The sequence below is a fragment of the Macrobrachium nipponense genome, chromosome 47, assembly GCF_015104395.2.
Source record: "Macrobrachium nipponense isolate FS-2020 chromosome 47, ASM1510439v2, whole genome shotgun sequence".
NCBI lineage: Eukaryota > Metazoa > Arthropoda > Malacostraca > Decapoda > Palaemonidae > Macrobrachium > Macrobrachium nipponense.
Genome location: NC_087222.1, coordinates 34,062,907 through 34,085,835, shown reverse-complemented (window position 1 = coordinate 34,085,835; position 22,929 = coordinate 34,062,907). Strand labels below are relative to the sequence as shown.

Genomic DNA, 22,929 nt, shown 5'->3' with positions numbered 1-22,929 from the left:
ACACACGCTACGCCAGAACTGAAAATCGCCAAGCCTCTCACTTGATAAGCTTCATACTATTTATCCCCTGTTTTCAGCCATTTTTCCATCGATATTTGAATAAAAAATACTTGTAAAAACTCAGTTAATATTACCTGTACGTTAGATCGACGGACATTTTTAGGTTTTTATTAAATTTACACAAGAATATGATGTAAGTACCGACTGATTCGTCAGCCGGTTTGTTGACAACTGACAACCAGACGACGGCGACTGCGATGCCAGCGATTAATTTTCAGCGAACATAGACACAGCGGCTTGCGTTAAAATCCATTTTTATACACGTTTTAGCGTATCTTAATGATAGAAAACATGAATAATAAATTTTTGATAAATAAAAATTCATCATATACCATCTATACTAATTATTATATATTTTTAAAGCTAAATGTCGTCGTATTTATCATGCTCGTCACTACACCCTATGATGCATAATATTCGACGGCATGAAATCGTTTGTGGCATGATTTGATTGGAGCAGAATTTGGCGCTGCGTTTAAATATGTCTTAATCTTATCTATTGGCAATGCTAGACGATTCGTTAAGAGAATACAGAAGCAAATAATTATTTTAGCGTTTCTGTTTTAATTAATACAACTACAGTAATAACTGATAGACAATGCATTTGGCGATCGGCGGCGTAGCATAAAAAAATTATGACTGGTTAAAAAAGTTTGTCAATAATCCTAAAAATTACGAGACATGCTTTACAAGAAGATCAAATTAACAATTAATACACATTCGTACTGAAGAAATGTCTTATTTAACTTTTCTATCTTTATTCATTAGTTAAAAAAAACCACATTGTTGAAGAAAGTCCATGAAATACCACGCAGTTTTGCTAAAATAGACTATACCCTATCTAGACAATTATACATAGATATGAGTAGATAAATAGAACTGGATAAGTTGTCAATAAGTAATCCTTAACATATCAAAGATATATATTATCTACTCATTATGTTAGTGAGCTGTTATGGACACATTTTTAAGGATGCAACGAAATTTTATCGTATACCAGGGAGAGTGAGATGTCCAGGAAAGGGCGGCAATGTTGAAGGATATGAGTTCCGTGAATAAAGAAATCACCTAAAATGAGAGAGTGATTCGGTTACAGGACAATGAACTGAAATGGTAATGGAAGGGCACCGTAGTCACCCATTCCAAGAGCGTAGGACTTTAGGAAGAATATGGTGGGAATATGGATTGATTTATCCTCCCTACGGTATGGAAAGCTTGCGTTTGCCAGTATGATTTTCAAAACAGGGGAAATTTAAGTCTAGTTTTCGTTTTGGGAAGTTATTTAAAGCGTAGTTTCGTAAGTTATACGAATTCTAAGACGTAAAAGAAAGAAGAATGTGCGAAAACTAAAAGATAATTGTCCCATAACCTTGGAGGCTTCGAGCGCAGTAACCCAGTAATGTCTACAAAGTACTATAACTTCAGATGCTGTAGCTATATTTGCTCTCGTCAATTTGCAAATAATCAAAAGGAATATGAACTCAAATCCTTTTGCCTGAAGTATGAATTAATGAATGCCTGGCGGCCCCTGGAAGTATTCCACGGTAGTTTGTTGTTAACAGACAATGCAAGCAAGAATGGAAGACCTGCGTTACAAACTGTAACCATAAATCCGTAATTTTGCAACATAGCCGCTAGATGGCACTGTACGCGCCGTATTTGGAAAGATACAACATTTGTTATATATAAGAATAGATTTCTACTATAACGAACAAATAACGCTAGAATAATCTATTGTAATATTGGCTTCTAGTGACCCCATTGGGAAGGGCTGTCCCTTAATGACAGTGTTCTTTGTTTCATAGTTATTTGACAGAGAGAGAGAGAGAGAGAGAGAAGAGAGAGAGAGAGAGAGAGAGAGAGAGAGAGAGAGAGAGAGTTATATATTATTATAATAATAATAACGAGGAAGCATTTGCTATGCCATCTTGTATTGCCTCTGGGCATCTCAAATATTACCCCAAGAATAAATTCATAAAAAATCTAAAGATATCGCTTGTTGATACATCTAATATATTTCAATATATTTTATAGACGTCAATGTATATTTCCCCCAATTCTGAGTAGACGAAATCATCACAAAAGTTAGTAAAAAGGGCAAAAAATAAAACATCATTACAAAATGGGAGAGTGGCCATTCTTCCTAAAATGGTCTCTGTTGTTGTTGTTGTCCGAGGACATGAAATGCCAAATCGCCGAAGTTAGGGGATGTCTTATGTATGTAGATCGCGTGTTTTGCCTTGTTAAAAGTTTTAGTTTGATATTTAAATCAATTTTACTCAATATAAATTTTTTTATTACGGTAAAGTCTATTTTTTATTATATTTGGTGAACGATGTATCCAGATGTGGCACAGCTCCCAAGGGTAGCCACTCTCCATCCCCCCTTTCCGATCGTAAGCCCCAAAAAGATGTCGACCGACGACGTTTGATATCTTGTTTCCCGCCCGAAAATCGCCCCCTTCGTAAGTATGAATGACCGCTGACGCCCGTGAGGGCGGTAGTATAAATCCGTAGCTACGATTTAAGACTAGTTATAAGGCCCCAATGGCTTCGGGTGCTCGTCGTTTGCCGCAAATAAAGGGAGGGATTGTGGCGGCCGTGTGTCTCTCCCTTGAGAGCGTCCGATGGATGGTGGCTTCCAAATTTTGATTCCTTCGTATTTTTTTTTAATTTTTTCCCTTTTTTCTCCCTTTTTTACGTCGATTTCCCACGTCGTCGCCATTCATCGTTTTTATATATCGCTTATTTAAGTCTTTCACGACCCATTCGCGTCTTGGTTTCGTTTTTAAATCTCTAAAATAGCCATCAAAACCGTAAGACGAAGCACAGGTATATACTAGACTTGTCACCTTTGTTCAAGACGTTCGATTTAGTCCTATTCTATTTTCCTTTTTTTATATTCAAATTTGTCTATTTTCCGGTCCTACGTCCGTATTAAATTCAAAATCTTCAATTGGCATAATTCTTTTACCTATTTTATTCACTTAAACCGTATTGGTAGCCATAGTATGACTTCTAATTCTCACCATTCTACGTAGGCCTGTATGAGGTTCAACCATAATGTTGAAAATGAATTTAATTTATTTATTGTTATGTATTTAATCTGTTTTTACCGTTTTTTAACCATTTTTGTTTGGGAGTAAGCTTTAAGCCTATGTTAATAATGATTTAATAGCCTATCAGCCCCGTACCCTTCAAGAAATCTTATTTTATGTACCTATATTTCATTTTATAAAAATCTTTATGAATTATTTGCTTTAGCTATATTTTTTTATGTAACCCATCCTGAAACGCCCTTAATTTTTGTTAAATTGACACCATTAGGTTTGGCGGCGCACGACTGAGGGAAATATGTAAGCTTCTTATATGTCATTCCGGAACCCTTTCAAAATTCATAAGATGAATTTGGAGATTTTTAATTAGCGTTTTCCTAGCGCCATAAAGTCTGCGATTTATGTCAATGGCGGTTTTTGCTTGTCACCACCCCGATGAGATCGGACACACACCCCTCACAGATGACCGGGAACTGCCCGTATTCCTATTTGCTGATTGTCATGTATAAATGATTTTAAACTTTTTTTTTATTTTGTAATAAGTTTGTTTGTCTGTTATAAGTGATTTTAACAATTCTTTACATTTTTCTTGAATGTTATGTTATTACATTTCGCCATTTCTTCTTTCGACAGACAATTGCGCTAATGTTTAGTCGCAGGAGGAGACCTGGATCGACACTTCCCCAAGGTAAGCGTTGCACGATTCAGATTTCTAATTGTTTTTTTCCCATGACGATAAAATTAGTAGCACTTTCACTTAACAAACCCCCCATCGTAATGGACTTATGTACTTATCAGCTACATTTTTATCTTTCATTTTTGCTTGGCTACCATTTTAAAGTTATTTATGTTTAATTAACTTTTTAAATTGAATGTTCAATAAATGTAAAGATTACTTTATGGTAGGAATTATGTGGCATTGCTGTTAGCCCATAAAGTACCTACTAGAAGGTATTGTAATGTAGGCTATGATATGGGCCTTTTGTTACTGAATAGATTCTGTTAACAGAAAGGCAGACTTCCAAAATGTGTTTAAGTTAATGTGCTACTAATGTGCATTGAATAATGGATTATACCTAGTAGATTCAAATCAACCATGCATTTGATGTGTACGCCAGTCCCATACGACGCTCCTGATCGGCTGTTGATAAACCAATCATAGGGCTGGAAACTGTCTCTCTCGAGAGTTCACATGGGTAGGATCTATGTTCAGGAAGGGTGGAACATAAGTCCTGCCTATATGACCTCTCGTGAGTTTCCAGCCCTGTGATTGGCTTATCAACAGCCAATCAGGAGCGTTGTAAGGGACTCGCCTAGACATCAAATGCACGGTTGATTTGAATCTACTATAGTATAATGTGCTTTGGTTAGGCTCATTCATATCAGGATTATGGTAAATTTGCATCCTGTACGGTACACGTAATTAGCTAATGATGAGTGTCAGTGTGCCATGCATTTTATGAATAGTGGTCCAAATTATAGCAGATATATTTTCATTTACCTTCAGTAACTTGTATCCAAACCCCATACTTAAATCTAAACTCATTTATAAGTAAATAAGTCCTCTGTACACTTGAGTCACATTATACGTACTGGGTTTATTGGATGGTCTTGATAGCTATTCGGTTGTATAGCCAGATGCTTTTTATCCAAGTCCTCCAAGGTTTATATTAAAATGAAAAAAAGTCAGTGGATAATTAATATAATTCAGAGTTAGTCTACAATTACTAAAGGACATGTACATGGGATAATGTTAACGAGTACCCAGCCTTCCGTCAAGGGTACTACATTCTTAGAACCAGTTTGTAGGCTAGTAGGTACTGTGTACATAGTACGTATATATTTAGTATGAGTGTTTCTTCTTTATTGCGTAATGTACGTATATGTGTTTGTTTGGGTGTAAATCATTGTTAATAGAACCATTTTGAATGCTCACCCGAGTCTATTATTCAAGTGACTACTGAGTTAGTGAGGTTTTAAAACTTACACCATCCTCCTTGGATGCGACATGGAGTCAATCATTACATCTTGCGCTAGTTGGCAGCTCCTAAAAGGCAATTTGGAACTCCGGAATAGGTCTGACCGACCTTAAATCAGTAAGAAGGGTAATTTTACATTGATGATTTGCAGTTTGGTTGGGCTGTATATTTTTATGTTGTAATTCTACAGTAGTTTTAAACTAATAAAATATATAAAAAGTATTTCACACTTAACAGCAAAATACGTAAGGTATTAAAACCAAACATAATGTCTTTTTCTCTACACAAATCAATGTTAGGGTAGAGTAATTCACCTTGACATTTTTACAATAGCCAAACCATTGTCCTTTTGGCTACGCATTAGTGTTATTTTTCATTCATCAACCTTTGTCAGACCAAGGCCATAAGTTTCCCTTGAGTTCAGTTTTGTCATTTTGATAATAATTCAGTAGTTACCTGTATGCAAACATTCCCCCAGTCCCCTGGATGTATGGCAGGCAAAATCTTACTGTCCTACTTACACAAATATATCGGTAGTTGTCAGTCATTGATACAGGTTAACCAATCACGAGGTTCATCTCTAAGAAAGTTACCTTTTTCTGTCGAAAAGAAGTTGATCCTGAGGTTAGGTCTAATCAAATTGAGTGTTAAAGGGTTAAATTGACATATGAGGAACAATTTTACTGCAATTTTATGCTGATTGCACCTCGTAACGCTTTCTGTAGCCTTGCTTACCTCGAGAAAAGTTTGGATAATGACTACCATCTTGTAAATTATATGCTGTGTTCTTCATGAAGATGGGAGGATCAATACTGTCTCTATTGGGCCTTATTTATTCCTTTGAACAGAACCCCAGAAGAGTCTATAAATGTTAAATAAATGTGTGATGTCTTCAGTGTATGTGGTAACTGTATATATAAACACCTGTGTATCCTTTTTTGTAGTTCATGTGTTTATAAACAGACATATGTAGGCTAGTATTTTACATATATGCTCTCTAACTGGACTTTAGTAAGTCCTGGTAACAGTGACAAGTCTGCTGTTGCATAGTTCAGAAAACTTGCTCTTGTATGATGACAATTATTATTATTTATTTATTTATTTTTTCTTTTGTCTATCCTCTCCTTCTATAATTCCCAGGTATTTTTATCCTGTCTCGTCTATGTGTTTGATGCTATTCCCATCTGTTAGCCTTATCCCTTCAGTCCTTGTCAATTTGCCTTTTTTGTATGTAGACCAAGGTGCATTTTCCTATTCCAAATGCCATCCTGATGTCCCCAGATACAATCCTAACAGTCTGGATTAGGGTATCTATTTCCTTGATGCTCTTATCATACAGTTTGATGTTGCCCATGAACATCAGATGGTTAATGCCATTGCCTCCTTTGTTGAGTTGGTACCCAGCATCCATGAACGAGTCTACCACAGGGGCCACTGACTTGAAATTCAAGCTCTCAAAGAATGTTAAGGTGTTCATTACGAAGTAAGAGAAGGTGAAGGGAAATAGAAAGAAATCTCACTTATTCAAAATAAAAAAATAAATTAACAACTAGATGAAAATGCATTGTAATGCAAGGAGAATAGCACTGGATCCTCGCTTGAAGACTCGTTCCACAGTCCAACAGTGTGAGGAATAAAGGACCTCTGGAAATGAGATATACAAGCAGTACAATGTCTAAACATTTGAGAGAAACATTATATTGTATGTGATTGTATGTGTATGTGTTGTTTTTACATGTTATTAAGGGTAGTATAAGTTGACTGTTTGTGTTTCTTGTAATGCTGTTTAATTTCTTCCTCTAAGAATCACATATAAACTGTACTAGTATTATTCCTGTGAAATTTTTGTGTACATTTTCTGTAAATATCAAAACTTGGATGCAATTAACTCTACCGTATGGCACATGATTTTTTGAAATTGTTCAAAAGAAATGGATCCACTGTTGCATAGTTTATGTGGTTTTTTCTCATATTTTCTTACACGTAGTTCTCGCAAACTTTTTCTTGCGGAAATACAAAGCATCGCCTTTTATGTAGGAGTAATCTTCTGCCATCACCAAGCTCTCTTTTTGCTTTAGCTGTTGTCCAGTAGAGACAGCTCTACTATCCCCTTGACCAATTCCATCTCAATAACTCCTACATCAAAGGCTCTGATTTGTATGCCAAGCAAAATGCAAATTACTTTTAAGATTTATTGTGTTTCTGTGTTTATGGACCTAAAAGTAACATTATGCATTTAAAACAAAAGAAATTATATCTTTTAGACTGTTTCTGTACACACAAATTACATTTTGGAGACCATTTCTGTACACAGTTCCTTTGCTATTGTATTCTTATTTCTTAGGTTGTATAGTCTGCTGCACAGGTTCTAGATTATATAGAGGAACTGGTTTTGTAATATCTCACAAACCCTGGAGTAGGTCTGCTTTCACAAACTGCAGATTATCCAAAATGACTTTGGTTTACATGGCACCATTTTGTACAAACTGGACAGAGTTATTACGACTGCATTTGAAAATTAATGGCCGTCTCTATAAGAGAGACAGGTCTGATAAACGTTGTGAAAACTTGGAATATCTTAGCAGACAGTAAGTAAATTAAGTCAAATGACACAGAAAAGTAAGCTGGTTTTCAAGTGGCACTTTTGCCAAGTCACGTGGGACATTTTATTTGCGTTAATTTTTAAGAGGCGAGTGTTTCTGTAGTAGTCGGCTGGGTGCTAATTCTGAGTGTATAATTACAGGTGCCACGTAACCCAAGAGTCATGGCGCGATGATGTGGATTTTGAAGTAGAGGGCAGGTTGTCTAGTGGCCCAGACATTAGATCATCATGGACCACTTGGCCCCTTCTTCTGGGGTCAATTGGTACAATTATAATCCTTATGGGGAGATGTTAGGAGGACCCCAGCTCCCCCCTGTGGAGTTGGGAGGGTTAGACGTTGGTCGGCATTTAGTGCCCCAAGTGTACGCGACCGCCGCGCCCCAAGTGACCTTGAGTAATGGAATGCATTACGTACAAGATGGCCAAGATTTCAGTGTCTCAGAAGCAGTTCCTGTTCAGTACCAAGAGCCACTTTCTCCCCTGACGGAAACGAAAGCGGCAAACCGAGTTCATGCCACGTTTGGCGAGAAAATTGCTTGTCAGGAGTGTGGAGCAACCTTTGCATGCGGTGCCAACTTGAGGAATCACCTGAGGATACACACGGGGGAAAGACCGTTTGTGTGCGAGGAATGTGGGGCTTCATTTACTCAGAGTTCCAACCTGAGGACACACAAACGAGTGCACACAGGGGAACGCCCATACATGTGTGGCATCTGTGGGCAGACGTTTGCACGATCGTCACACCTGCCAGGTCACATGCGCACTCACACCGGCGAAAAGCCGTTCAGTTGTCACCTCTGCGGTCGATCTTTTGCTACCAATCAGATCATGAAGAACCACTTGAGAACCCACACGGGGGAACGGCCGTTTGTCTGCGACGTGTGCGAAGCCACCTTTGCTCAGAGCTCGTGTTTAGCCACTCACAAGAAAATTCACACCGGAGAACGCAATTACAAGTGTAGCGAGTGTGGCAAGGCATTCATCTCGAGATCGGGCTTGCAGACGCACGAACGAGTCCACACCGGAGAGAAGCCGTTCACTTGCGAGAGGTGCGACAAGTCGTTCAAAACGTCCTCGTATCTTTCAAAGCACAAACAGAAGTACTGTTGCAATAATGGTTACAAGAGTAAAGTTGACCATGCAAATGTCAAGAAGGCCGCAAAGAAATGCTCAGACGGCCAAAAGGTGGGAGGAGGTACTGCCACGCAGTCAAAAGCAGCTACCAAGTTTTCAAAACGACTCCTCTCAAAGAGACTGAGACGCTCACACAGAGTCAAGACTGGCGAAGCGAGTGCCGAAATGGCAGATGGTGGAACCCTCGTTATTGACGAGAATAGTTCCATGCTCTCAACGGAAAAAGAGTCGGGAGTGAAGACTGAGACAGTTGAAGTATTTGAGTACAACTTATCCCCTGCAAGTAATGGATTGGAATCTTCTTCATGTCAAGATTGTGGACTACAAGAAAATCAAGATCCACTCAGCAAGTCGTGCAAAAAGGAGAGATTCTTTTCGGACAAAGGCTGTAGCAACAATTTATGCAACTTGACGCTTGCTGACCAGTGCCAAATGGTAACCCAGACCTCCTACGAAGTTCCGAGTAAACACGGTGTTGAAGTTGAGGGTCAGGTTTGTGACCTGCAAGAGGAATTCTTAGATTCATCTCAGTACAAAGCTAATGAGAATTTGGAGTCCACCTCCCTTGTTACAGACGAGAAGGACCAGAGTTCGTACTTGGAAAAAAACGTACTGGAAGGTCAATGGGATTCCAAGAATGCATTCTAAGTGCTTTCATATTACTGCTCAAATTAAATAGGAATTTTGATACCAGTGTTGTCATGAATGTACAAAATATATTTTTTTGTAGAATAGTTTGTAAAAGTGGCTTAAATATTTTTATACACTATTTTGTAAGACGAGAGTTTATACTGCAAAGCTGGTTGACTTGTTGAGTCAGAATTTCTCTAAATGGTATTGAATTATTTTTTGGGGGATGACTGTTAGGTATATAATTGAGGAGGGATGATGGGATGCTGAGAGAGAGAGAGAGAGAGAGACATGTTGGTAAACATAGAATTCTGTACTTAGTTTGTTTAATTTAAACAATTTAATCTAAATTCTCTTATACTGTTATGGGCATATCTGATTTCCAAGTAACAGTCCATGTTTTCAAGTCTCTGCAAGCCTGGTTCTCATTGCCATATGATTCTCCTTTCTTTTAAGAGGAAGTTATGTCACGATTTTTTAAGTTTGCTTTCTCTCTCTCTCCTGATTTTTCAGAATTGTGTAGGCGTAACTGTGTAAGCATCCTGTCGGTCTTCTCATGGGAAGAAAAATATGTAATAGACTTGATAATAAAGATAATGTGGGTTATGAAGTACAATTGCATTTGTTAATTTTTTTCCTCTTATTTTCTAAATGTGTCGTTAAAAGCATCCCTTGAACTGGGATGTCCTTATGTAAGTATGCATTGTCAAGGGTACCCTATAGTCTTAGCCCAGAGGATTTTTAATTTCCTTAAACTGTTGTGGACAAGTTGCTTGAGGAACAAGAGTCTGCACTGTTATAATGCCAGCTTGTAAAACAACAGATAGTAGTATGTATGTACTCAGGACACTCCTAAATTCTGGCAAAAGTAACAAGACTGAGTAACTACCACAGTTTGTGAGAAGTAGGTTCTCCCAAAATGTGATGCCACTCGGAGGTTTTAATCTCAAGGAAAAAGCTTGTCAGCTGTCATAATTGGATGAGTTAACCTCCAGGGTGTTCATTGCAAGTTGCTACCTTTTGAGCCTGTTCTGTGTCGAAAGCAAATCGTACAATTGTGCATTATTTCCATTGTTCTTGCACCAAGTAGTACTGTATGTTTATATACATTTCTGAACTTCAACACTAGAGATCGTATAGGAACAAGTAAAAAAATTTTTAAGTATTTGCATTGTTCCTATTCATACAACATACCATACCTGAGGTATTTACTTGAAGGGTCCACCTCTTACCAACCCTCAATATCTTATCGGGGACCAAACGGTAAACTGTGTAGAATTGAACGCACTTGATGGGCGGTACTTCTGCCCTCTACCATCGGTAGCTATTACCTTAACCGCTTTACAAAACTAGCTGTCGGATTTCCAGCTTGTTGAAAGTCAATCCCACATGAAAAGACATCAGGTTTTTGTATGTTATGAAAAATACAGATTACTTCAAAAATATGTCATTTGCATAAATTAGAGGTGGAAATTTAAACATTAACATCAAAGAACTTTGGGCAGAAAGAAGAGGGCATGTATTGAAATTTGTAAGTAGAATCCATTGCAGGTGTGGTGTGTGGCTGAAATAACCAAGCATTGAATCAAGTAGTACTGTCTGCTGGATGTTGTGAATAAGAGCATACAGTTCTAGTTGGTTTGATTACTAGTTGATGATGACTTTAGATTGCAAAAGTTTCTAGTAAATAATTTGTCATGGTCAGTTTAGCCCCTGCAAGAGATAAAAGTGTTAGTGGTTGTCTGTAGAAATTTTTTAATAATAACAATAATTGAAGGTTTTATTCCTTGTAGCACCCTAGGGATTTTCTAGGGATTCACACATTCTCATCTTTTTGTCTCTGAAGACTCATTTTCTAAAGTACTTCTAACGAGTGGTATACACCTGCTTCAGTCCAGTTGTCTTTGTTAAATTTGTGTCAAACCGTTCTCTTGAAAAGTATGTCTTTAGGATTTTCCATTTGGTCTCTCGTCTAAGCTAGTATTGTAACGTTTGCATCCAAGTTGTGTCAATGAACTGCACTGAAACATGGACAGTGGAAAAGGAGCTGAACCATCAGAAATAACAAATGATTTTCTAAACACTCCAACAAGACTAAGTCACTGATGAACTGACCAAAACATATGACAACTTGATCAAGGAAAAGGAGATGCAGTGCAATATGAGAAGTATTGAGGAATGAGACTTCTTGAGCATGCAATGGAAATACAGTAGAGGGCCTTGGGAATTTCAGAGGAAATTGTCAAAATAGAGGCAGTCTTACTGAGGAAATTATGGGAGAGTACCGATAAGAGATTATATCACCCTGAAAAAGATAGGCATTATGAATGAAAGCAGAGGTACCTGGAAGATGTGTTCAAAGGCTGTTAAGTTAATTGGGACCTGAAAGGTGGAAGTAGTGTGTACTAAATAGGCTAGGAGAGATGAGGAATAGGTGTTAGAAATATGAGAGTTCAAGCAGAAAGATGTAGAAGAGAACTGAGTTTATGCCTTACCGTGTAAATGAAGTATTTGCTGTGAAAATGTTAATGACGATATATAAAACTCAGTTTGTCGGCTGACGCTCTTTGCAGTGTCTGTCGGGACTTCGGAAAAGTATCCTAGGTGCACAACAGGGGCTCTGACTGTTATCATAAAAGCAAATTTGTGAATGACTGACTTTTGACTGAGATTCTTCAGCAGAACATTACATAATTGCTAGGTTGGCAATTTCTAAGTTTTGAGAGAGAAGTTCCTATATAAAGGAAAATTAGTTCCATATTTGAAGAATGAGGTAATATTTCTAAGAAAACTTGGACTACCAAAGGAAGGGAGTACTGCATTTTGTTATAATAAGTGACTTTAAAACAAGTTTCATTCCATTCGAACAAGAAGCTAGTACTATGGTATACAACATTTTTTTGTAGGCAGTGTTTTATAGTTTTGGGGAGTTCAGAACTCATTTTTGTTGGCAGACATTGCTTCATTTTCATGGTGTGGCATCTGATGGTTGATGTATTTCCAGGTAATGCACAGGTTGTGAAGCATCAGGAACACGCTCTTATTATTTTCGCTTGCGTTGGTGGATCTTATGGGTGGACAGACTTGTCATCGAAAGTAAGTACCGTTGATCTTCGTCACTGCTTATGGACTTAAAGACTTTTCATTGTTCAAAACAGGTTGGTCCAACTGTTAGCACCTGATTCCTTGTGGCCAGGACGGCTCGTGCAATATATTAAACGTTTGATCCCTTTTTCGTAAATGTTTTTGCCTTTGTCACAAGTCATTTACGTTTGGAAAATGTTGATGAGTTAAACTTACTTCTTAACTTTGTATTATATTTGGCAATTACAAATTTATTATGAAGTCCTTATGCTGGCTACCTAGGAAAGGTCCAGTCTTTGTAATAGTAAATGTCTTGAACAGAAATAATTTAGCTGGTTTCCTGAAAAAGCCATTGGGCTTCTGTTGACCTAAGCAGTGTGTCATATTAAATCACCTGATTACGCTCTGTTTTTGCTGTTATCATATTCAGCAGCATTCTTATTATCCAATCACTGTTGACGGACCACCCTGTTTGAAAACATTGTGTTCCTACAAAGTACAAACCACTAGCTGTAGTTACATTTTGATTGTGTAAATTAGAAGGTTGTAATTTAGGCCAATGAAATCAGCAGGTGCCCTTACAATAGACTCCTTTTATTTTACTATGTGAAAGTGGAAATCATTAGACATTTAAACCTCTTATGTGTTCCAGTCAGTGCAAAGGTGATATCTGCTGGTATAATTCAAGAAGTTCATAACTTCTGCTCAAAATTAAAGTCAAGTCAGTTTGTTTCCTTAAGTTCATTTCTCAAATGAGGCATGAAAATTGTTAGAATATATACAACCTAGGCTGAACGGCAAGCACCGGGACATATGAGGTCATTCAGCGCTGAAACAGATATGCACAGCGAAAGGTTTGAAAATTGTAACGGGAGGAAAACCTTACAATTGCACTAGAATCAATTCTTAGGGGAGGGTGGAAAGTAAGATGAAAGAAAGAGAATATGAAAGGAGGTACAGTAAAAGGAATGAAAGTGGTTGCAGCTAGGGGCTGAAAGCACACTGCAAAGAACCTTAAGTAATACTGATGTTGATTGGATTTGAAATGCGAAAGTTTATGTACGCGCAGACTCGCATTACGTATTTCTTTATTTCAAAGTTTACTGGATGCACTATACCCACTTTTAAGGAGAGTGCTACTTCATGTTGAGGTTTTACTTATTTGTAAAGTTGTGTATTAAAACTGCTGTAATTGTATGTCATGATTTTTCAGTTATTGCAGAAACTAAAGCAAAACTGATAACCTCTCTAATTCAAAGATTTGTTTATGATATGCCTATTAACTGTCGTTAATCAAGTGAAACTTGGAGACCTGAGGTGACAATAGTTGAATCATCAGTTTGATCATGTTGACTCGGGAAATTGAGATTGTAAAGGTTTGAAAGTTAATGGGAGGCAAACCTCAAAGCAGTTACACCAAAACAACTTTCGTGAGGGTGGAAGAAAGAGAATATGAACGGAGATACAGTAAAAGGAACAAAAGGAGTTGCAGCTAGAGGCCAAAGGGATGCTGCAAAGAACTTCAAGTAAATCCTACAGTTTACTGCATGTTCCAAGCCATAAAAAGTATTCTCTGGTTTATTCCTCTTCTTTGTAAGATAATGTGTTCTCTAATTGATCCAACCACATTATCCTGACTGGAAGTTCAAGATAATCGTAAAGCAGTGGTTTGTAATTATGACATATAAAAATACTGTTTGTTAACGCTTGTTTTCACTTCTCGTACGATAATGTTAAATTGTCTTCACTTTTCGTATGATGATGTTAAAAAATGCGCTTGTTATTTGTACTCTCCTACTAAGAAAATACTACTATTACTTTTTTGTGAAGTACGACCTGAACTCGCCTTGTAGTTTAGAAAAAGTTTGTTTGTTATTAAATAGTTGTAAAGACAAACAATGAGTGCCCATTTTGTAATTCCCGAATGATGTTACCGGTGAGACACTGAAATTAGCAACTGTCAAAAATGTCTCTGGTATTTTACTTTGTGTTATGCTCTTTTTTTTTTTTTTTAACTTTTGTCATATGCAAACTATTATACCATGGCATTGTTGCTAACTTTCGGTGTCTTTACAGGTAACAGGAATCGGGTCATATAATTGACGGCGCTGTGTTGACCTTTCTGCTCGCGAAGTCCCCGGGCAGTTTGCTGTGCTAGAAAATTTCATCTGGTCTTTTGTTTCAAGTTGACGTTCTTCGCTCGTTGGAATTGCGTTTCCAAACGAGCTAGTGTTGTGCAGTTATGTTTCCGTGAGAACTTGTGAATATTGTCAATGTCTAACCATAATTTAAAGTCATTAGACTTCAGGTAGTTTGACAATGTTTCATAGGGACTGGAGAGGATTTTGTGACATGCATGTCCTCAAGATTCCTTTGTCTGGTACTACCAACAAAAAAGATGATTGAATTTTGTGGCATTTTGGCATAAAGCCCAATATAAAAAAATTGCCATGGAGCACATCAGTGGGTCAAGTGTTGGCTGGTACAACTGGGAGTTGGTGAATAATAAAGTGCAGCTCGATCTGATGAGCGCAGATGTCGCCCATCACATAAATCAGCAAGTGCAGGCAACTTACAGCACCCCCCAGAATGCGTCTGTCCAGCTCTCTGTGCCTCAGACTCCGAGAGCTCTCCCAAACGTCAACGGTGACAATTCTGGCGTCGTCGTTTCGAAAACGCTGCCGCAGAAATCTCCGAGGTTGCGTCACCCGCACGGTGAACGGGTGGCCTGCTCTGTCTGTGGCAAGACGTACGCCTGCAATGCAAACCTCCGGGATCACATGCGCATACACACAGGGGAAAGGCCTTTCAACTGCGATGAGTGTGGCATGACGTTTACTCAGAGATCAAATCTCAGGATGCATAAGCGTGTTCATACAGGGGAGAGGCCTTACATGTGTGGTGTCTGTGGGAAAACCTTCTCGAGGTCGTCGCATCTCCCCGGGCACATGCGCCAGCACACGGGGGAAAAACCGTACACGTGTAGCGTTTGCGGCCAGACGTTTACGACGAGCCAGAGTATGAAAAATCACAAGCGAATCCACACGGGAGAAAAGCCGTACATCTGTGAGGTGTGCGATGCAGCCTTTACTCAGAGCTCCACGCTCTCAACGCACAAGAAGTCCCACACCGGAGAGAAGCCTTTCAAATGCGACATTTGTAACAAACGTTTTATCTTTAAGTCTGGGTTGAACGAACACATGATCGTGCACAGTAGAGACAAGTCCTTTCAGTGTGACCAGTGTCATAAGAAATTCAAATACTCAAATTATTTGTCAAAACACAAAAAAAAATACTGTGGGAATGATGGGTATCGTAAACGCTGGCAGAAGCCGGTAATTAAAAAGCAGTGCGGACAAAAGGTTGGCACCCTACGGAAACTCTCTGTGGCCTCAAAGGCATTTGTGTCTCAGACGTTAAATCATTCGCCAGAGGATGATTTCGACTTGGATATGTATGTGACTGAAGAGGAAGAACAGGAGAGGCAAAAAGTGAGCAGAAGTCGTGAAGCAGCGTTCGAAATGAAAAAAGAAAAGCCAGCCGTCCACTTAGAGGATGACGGAGACTGGAAGAAGGCCTGGATAAAACAGGGTTATAAGTAGTTTTTGTAAAAAGCGGAACACTTACAGACTTTTTCTCAAGTATTGTAGTATAAAGACTGAATAAATATTCTGTAAGTACCAGATTTTAAGCGCAGTCAGCTATATTAATTTTATTCACGATTGGTTTTTTGTTTTACGTCTTAAAATTTTATAAACAAATCTTTTTTAATGTCTTCAAGTTGTGATGTAACTGTATTCAAAATACAAAACATATGTAACTAAAGCAAAAAATAAAAATAGTTTCGAAGTTAGTCAGAAACAGAGAACTACACATATATGTTGTTTTTAAAGGCAAAATTTTTACCAGGTTGTGATACCAACTTGTTAGGAAATTATCATTCTTTCTTAAAAACATGTGATAAATAAATAATAAAATGATTCAAGTGTACCATTCACTTTTCTTCTTATTTACAATTGCTACAAGGGTAACAGAAATGCAAATATAGATTAATTTTATATGTGTGTGTGTGTAATTATCACGGTACAATACTGTATACGGCAGTCCCCGGGCTACAACGGGTGTTCCATTCTTGAAACGCGTTGTAACCCGAAAACATTGTAAGCCAGAACATCGTCAAAAATCCTAAGAAAACCTTACTTTAAATGCTTTGGGTCCATTCTAAACCATGGTAACTGCATTCTTATGGTATTTTTCATCAAAAAAACCTTCAAATATTGATTATTGTGCATTTTTGGTGTTATATTTCTTCTGCCAGGTCAGCGTTGTAAGCGTCGTAACCCTGGAAATAATTTCTGATGAATATAATTGAAAAACGCCTTAACCTTGGAACGTCGTAAGCGAAACCCGTCGTAACCCAGGGAATGCCTGTAAAATACAGGACTGATTTCATGAAATCATTAAGATAAAAATGGTAGTGTTAAATATATTTTGCAACTTTACCAGAATCATAGTAGTTGGAAGGTTTTTAAATTTACGCCGAGGTTACGAAGCTTTTCAATTATATTTAGCAAATTATTTCCAGGTTTACAACGCACTATGTTCCAGGGTTACGACACTGCTCAGAAGGAAGATATGTGAAGGTTTTCTTGATAAAAAACATTAGAATGAAGTTTACATAGTTTACAATACACCCTTATATAGTTTACAATACACCCAAAGCATTCAAAGTAAGGTTTTCTTAGGATTTCTGACGATTTTCGACAATGTTCCGGCTTGCGACACGTCTCAAGAACGGAACCTCGTAAACCCGGGACTGCCTGTATGTTGAATCTTCAGTCTATGTAAGTGAATTGTTAGCAATGCAAAAGACACACCTTATAATGCAAAGGGTTGTTGTCTAGTCACCTGGTCTCTGAACATGAAGCATACACAAAATAAATTATATTACAAATGACAAAAAAAAACCTGAGGTGATTTTCATACCTTGTAACTTAAAGTCTGTAATTCATTGCTGAATGCCCACTTGCAGTAATGTAAGCTTTGAGTCCTGTGTTTGAGTAGCAATGTGACGATTATGAGGGGAAAGGGTTCCTTTTCTGAAGCCCTTTAAGCAAATGATCATCATGTGTACTGTTAACTGTGCATTAATGTTAGCTGTAATTTTTCAGTATCTAGTCATCCCATCATTCTTAATGCTCATTTCTATCTTCCAGGTTTATTTTCAGCGTTACTGATGAAAGGTGAGCAATCTGTGGAGAGAGTGCCACATTATCTCAGCAGCAAGTATGGAGCAGCTTCAAAGTGCACACCTCGTGAGTACCACGGCTCCAGTAACTTCCGTGCCCTCCTCTTCGGGAAATTCCTACTCATACAGTGGTCTCGAGGAATTCTTAGTGCCAACTCCAGTGCAAGTGGAAGTCAGTAATGGGGTGGCACGCCAGTCGAGTCAACCTCTACATTCTGTACGTTTCACTTATGTGCCTCAGGTCCAGCCAGTGCAGCTCACTGCACCAAGCACCACAGCTCCAGTTCGCTCAACCCAGAGCCCTACTCCAGCACCGTCATCCCAAGCCGGCGCAGAAATGGAGCAGCAGCAGCAGCAGCAGCAGCCTCAGAGACAACCCAAGACGTCTCCCAAGCCCCGCGTTCGTAACAGCGGAGGCGAACGCGTGGTGTGCGAAGTGTGCAACAAGTCTTTAGCGTGTGGTGCCAATCTCAACGAACACATGCGAATTCACACGGGCGAGCGCCCCTTTCTCTGTGACGAGTGCGGTGCCTCTTTTGCAGCTAAATCAAATCTGAGGACTCACAAACGCCTCCATACCGGCGAAAGGCCGTACATGTGCGGCGTGTGTGGCAAGACGTTCTCGCAGAGCTCCCACCTTCCAAGCCACATGCGCGTGCACACGGGAGAACGCCCCTACGAGTGCCCGGAGTGCCCAAAATCCTTTTCTTCCAGCACAACTTTACGAAATCACCTCCGGATCCACAAGGGCGATTTCCCCTTCAGGTGCGAATCCTGTGGAAGAGGTTTCGTGTGCAAGTCCTGGTTACAGGACCATTACAAGGTCCACACTGGGGAGAAGCCATTTCAGTGTGACATTTGCAGGAAGTGGTTCAAGGACAAGTCCTACATAACAAAGCATAAAATGAAGTACTGTGGTAACGACGGCTATAAGAAGCGGTGGAGGCGTCCGGGCGTTAAAAAGCCTCCAGGGAGAAAACCAAACACTGCCAAAATGAAAATGAGGATGTTGCTGGAGGAAGAGATCCTTCACCAGCCCAAGAGAGCGAGGGGGAGACCAAAAGGATCCAAAAACAAAAAGGGAAAGAAGCGGAAATCGGCGGCCACGAGCAAGAGTGGCCAGAATGCCGTGACGGATTCCGACACAGAGTTTGAGGTCATGCTTCAAGAACAGGAAGTGGAGTCGCCAAAAGTAGAGATTGAGGAAGCGGACCCACTGCGTGACGATCATCCCAAAAAGAAGGAATATCAGTCCCGCAATCAGTTTGCATCTGAATCGGATAGTTCGTTGCAGTCTGGAAGTCACCATGGGAAGACACATTTTGCCGTTGGTTTGCAGCCTGTTTCAGGAATGCACCTCGTTGCAATGCCCCAACCCTCGGTGCAGACACACAGCCAACAACAGAGTCATCTAGAGCAAGATGTTCAAAGTGTAACACAACCCCAAAATTTAGTACAACCTCAGAACCTTACGCAGTCTCAGAGTATAGCGCAGCCTCAAAACCTAACGCAGCAGTCTCAGAGTATTATGCAACCTCAAAATCTGACACAGCCCCAAAGTCTCATTCAGCCTCAGAATCTGACGCAGTCTCAGGACTTGTTACAGCCTCAGAATCTGACACAATCTCACAGCATCATTCACTCTCAGAGTATCGTACAGTCGGAGAACGTAAGAGAATCACACGATCTGATGCAGTCGCAAGCTCTCCTGCAGCCCGAGAACCTCTCTCAGTCCCAAAGTGTCAATCAGAGCTTGAGCCAACCCCAGAACCTCTCTCAAACCCCCAGTCATTCTCAGCCTCACAACCTCTCTGTCGCACAAAACCTCTCGCAGCCACAGAATCTGTCGCTGGCGACCAAGATTGTCCAGTCGACAGACCTCCACCAAATCCAGAATTTCTCTCAGCCACAAAATCTCAGTCAGCCTCAGAATTTATCCCAGCCTCAAAACCTTTCCCTGCCACACAACCTCTCCCAGGCAACGGCATTATCACAGCCTCAGAACTTGTCCCAGTCTCATAGTTTGTCACAGGCGATGAGTTTGAGCCAACCTCAGAATTTATCACAGCCGCAGAACTTGTCTCACGACGACGGCATGTCTCGAGCGCAGAACTTGTCGGAGGTACAAAATCTCTCGTTGTCACATAGTTTAAGTCAGCCTCATGCATCTCTTCATGCCAATTCAACACCAATTGGCTCCTCATCACATCATAGTCAATATAATATTATGGTTTTTTACAACTCCTGAAACGTTTGTTAGTTACCAAAGTTTTCCAGTTTTCATTTTGTAAGATCTAGCGACTCGGAAGTTAGGGTTGTCCGTCATCTTGCCCGGGAGAGAGAAGAGAAGGGGAAGAGAGAAAGGGCAGGTGGTTATTTCCACAGAAGTTGCCATACTTTATGCTTAAAACACTTCACCTGGAAAGGTTTTAACTACATACTATTCCCCTGTCTTAAACAGATTTAATTTCACATTAAATAAGTTAGACAACGTGTCTTTGGGTCTTCATTAGACTGTTCTCTTGTGTGTGCATTTGGACATTAGTAGAGTCAATTTCTTATACTTATCCCACAGCCTGCCTAAATTCACATTTGGTAAATTTCCTTACCTGTTTTCATTCACTTTGCATCAGCAGGCGATCGTCTCTTCCTTCCTCCTCCTCCTTGTCACCTGGCCAGTAATGTCTGCCAAAACACCTGACACTTTCCCTACAGCATAAACATAGCCACTTTCCTCTCAAAATCTAGGTTTTACTGACATTTTTCACTTCACTTCCATCTCATGAACATTTCCTACACGTTCCCTTCCTGTCTACTGTGAGCGCAGGTCATCTGTTGCCTGTTTTTATTATTTATATTAACTCTTTTAAGTGAGCTGCTCTTGGGAGGTAGTGTTGACATGGAAAGAGAGATTGTAACAATTACTATTATTCAGTAACTGAACCCTATTCATATGGAACAAGCCCACCATCACAGGAGCCATTGACTCGAAATTCAAGCTTCCAAAGAATATTATGGTGTTCATTTTCACCAGAAAAATGAAACCACTACAGAGGATGAGACCTCTGCCTACCTGCGAGGTAAAATTATCATCAGGTCGAAGTGCTGTTTAGATATACTTACTACCTTATCCACCTGAATCTGCTCAAGTTGGACGACAGTCAGTCTAAGTTTTATTTCCCGTTATTGACACTTCCCTCTACTGGAATTTCCACTCGATGTATTTTTTCTATGCAAAGGTATTTTTCAAAATTCTTGAATCAGATTTAAGTTTAGCATTGACTCAGACTCGCCTATTTTTTATTCGCCTCCAAATTACTTTGTTTGAATTTCTGGATTGTAAATTTGTGGACTTGTGTAATCATCGTCTCTTGAATATCAAGAGTGGATGCCATAATATAGGCAATGACTGGTTTCAGGACAGTGCAGTTTGTAATTTGTAGCATTCCCATAACTTAACCAATTGACAAGCGAAGCATTCTAGAGCAGTTGACTAAACCGAAGGCAGCGTAAAGTAGGTATGCCCTATCATATTTTAACATCCATCCACCATACTTGCCCATATTTAACATAAAATTGAAGCAGTATGTATATATGTTTATTCATGTGATCTCATGTAGGCACCTACATTCCCTGGGTCAGTTTTGTGCGTCTGTGACGTAAAAAGTGGCAGAGTTTGGTGACAGTCTGCAAGTTGGTGGGTCATATTCTCCACCATAATGACTCACATTGTTCAGCAGTGTTCTGTTAACCAGCATCCCATGGGGAGGAGACGAGAGAGGCTGCTCCTGGGTTGGACGACGGCAAGTCTGAACGTGGAAATCATTACCTATAAACTAGTTGTTACATACAAAAAATAGATATATGAATACACTTTGTTTTTTTATTGAGTTCATTATCATTTAAGACAACTATAAAAACCTGTATGGCTGGGTATATTGCAAGGATGTACCAATAATTACGCCTTTTGCGAAAAGGCATGGTAGGATACATGACTGTATTGGATTCACACTGACCCTTTGTATTAGGTTACTGTTATACAGTACATACGCCACTCGTTTTCCTCATTGGAGATGTGTTTTAGATGGCAATTATGCATCAGCGGTAGACACGTCATCATATAACTGCTGTTATAAGTCATCCCTCAGAGTGATCAGGGTCATTCTATAGTACTGGAAGTCATAAAATCTTATGAACTGACTTCAATGAAGTGCTTTCATGACCACAGCACAGGATTTTCCCCTCATTCACTTATTGTTCAATCTTTCAGACCTCAATGTTTCTCACTGGATGAGATCAGAGGATTTTGTTGGTAGATTTATGAAATGCCCAAATGCAATCTAAAATAAGGACAATATTAGCCTATGAGTTACTTTGGCAGGAAGTAATATATTGGTGAAAGAAGACACTTCTTTGTCTCTGTGAAGTGTGGAGATGCAGTAGCCTCGTTAGTACTCTTGCCTGATCAGTGTTAATTGACTAATTTTTTTTTTTGGGGTACTGTTAACATCACAGCCAATTGGTATCTACGACCAAGCAGCACCTCCGTAACAAAGACACAGGACTGTTTCTGTAAGCCACAACTAGTTGTGTAGTGTTACTAAATTTTTCTCCATGCAGTGAGTATTTATTTCAGAAATTGTTTCATTTTGACTTGAAAAACCAAATGATTCACAGAGACAAGATTTAGCCGCTGAAGGATTGCATAATGAACATGACAGCATGAAAATCAGCTCATTTGCCACAGCTTAGACGCTAAATTGGTGCGGGCAGTCCTCGGTTATCGGCGGGGGTTCCGTTTTCGGCGGGGCGGCGAGAAGCGAAAACCGCCAATAACCGAAACTCAGTGATTTATGACACTGAGTTTCGGTTAAAAGCACCTCTGGTTGTTAGGTATGTTACAGCACCATATCTCTATTATTGGCACCTTATGGCGGCGATAAGTGAAACTCAGCCGTCGTGGCGCCGTAAATTACCGATTCTATGGTGCCAGGCGAGCGCCGTAAAACTGGATCGCCATTAACCGAGTCCGCCAACAACTGGGGGAACTGACCATAAGAGAGAATTGAGAAGCAGCCATTGGACGGAACCACAAAGTCTGGTTGTCGTACTCAGACGTTTGTTAAAAGGATTTAAC

The 22,929-nt window shown here is 39.5% G+C and overlaps 4 protein-coding genes across 5 annotated transcripts in view; 3 read left to right on the top strand and 1 right to left on the bottom strand.

Annotated features, from left to right (window-relative positions):
* The window catches only part of LOC135204864 (dolichyl-diphosphooligosaccharide--protein glycosyltransferase 48 kDa subunit-like), a 12,339-nt gene extending 12,055 nt beyond the window's left edge, over window positions 1-284 (bottom strand). Inside the window, exon 1 of the mRNA XM_064235088.1 lies at window positions 135-284. Coding sequence (XP_064091158.1) covers window positions 135-157 — 23 coding nt within the window. The 5' untranslated portion in view covers window positions 158-284. The remainder of the gene's footprint in view (window positions 1-134) is intronic.
* Window positions 285-2,277: 1,993 nt separating this feature from the next.
* On the top strand, window positions 2,278-21,666 carry LOC135204863 (Krueppel homolog 1-like). 2 transcript variants are annotated; one of them, XM_064235085.1, is made up of 4 exons: window positions 2,278-2,524; window positions 3,749-3,803; window positions 12,465-12,556; window positions 17,761-21,666. In XM_064235085.1, the coding sequence occupies exon 4, from the start codon at window positions 17,833-17,835 to the stop codon at window positions 20,038-20,040; it is 2,208 nt and encodes a 735-aa protein (XP_064091155.1). In that variant the 5' UTR covers window positions 2,278-2,524; window positions 3,749-3,803; window positions 12,465-12,556; window positions 17,761-17,832; the 3' UTR covers window positions 20,041-21,666. The 2 variants fall into 2 exon arrangements, with proteins under 2 accessions (XP_064091155.1, XP_064091157.1); XM_064235087.1 differs by lacking the exons at window positions 2,278-2,524; window positions 3,749-3,803; window positions 12,465-12,556 and adding an exon at window positions 16,087-16,217.
* Window positions 7,925-9,478, top strand: LOC135204634 (zinc finger protein 679-like). The gene has a single exon (XM_064234783.1). It carries the CDS (start codon window positions 7,925-7,927, stop codon window positions 9,476-9,478), a length of 1,554 nt encoding a protein of 517 aa, XP_064090853.1.
* LOC135204633 (zinc finger protein 771-like) lies at window positions 14,995-16,146 on the top strand. The gene has a single exon (XM_064234782.1). The coding sequence runs from the start codon at window positions 14,995-14,997 to the stop codon at window positions 16,144-16,146; it is 1,152 nt and encodes a 383-aa protein (XP_064090852.1).
* Window positions 21,667-22,929: the final 1,263 nt, after the last annotated feature.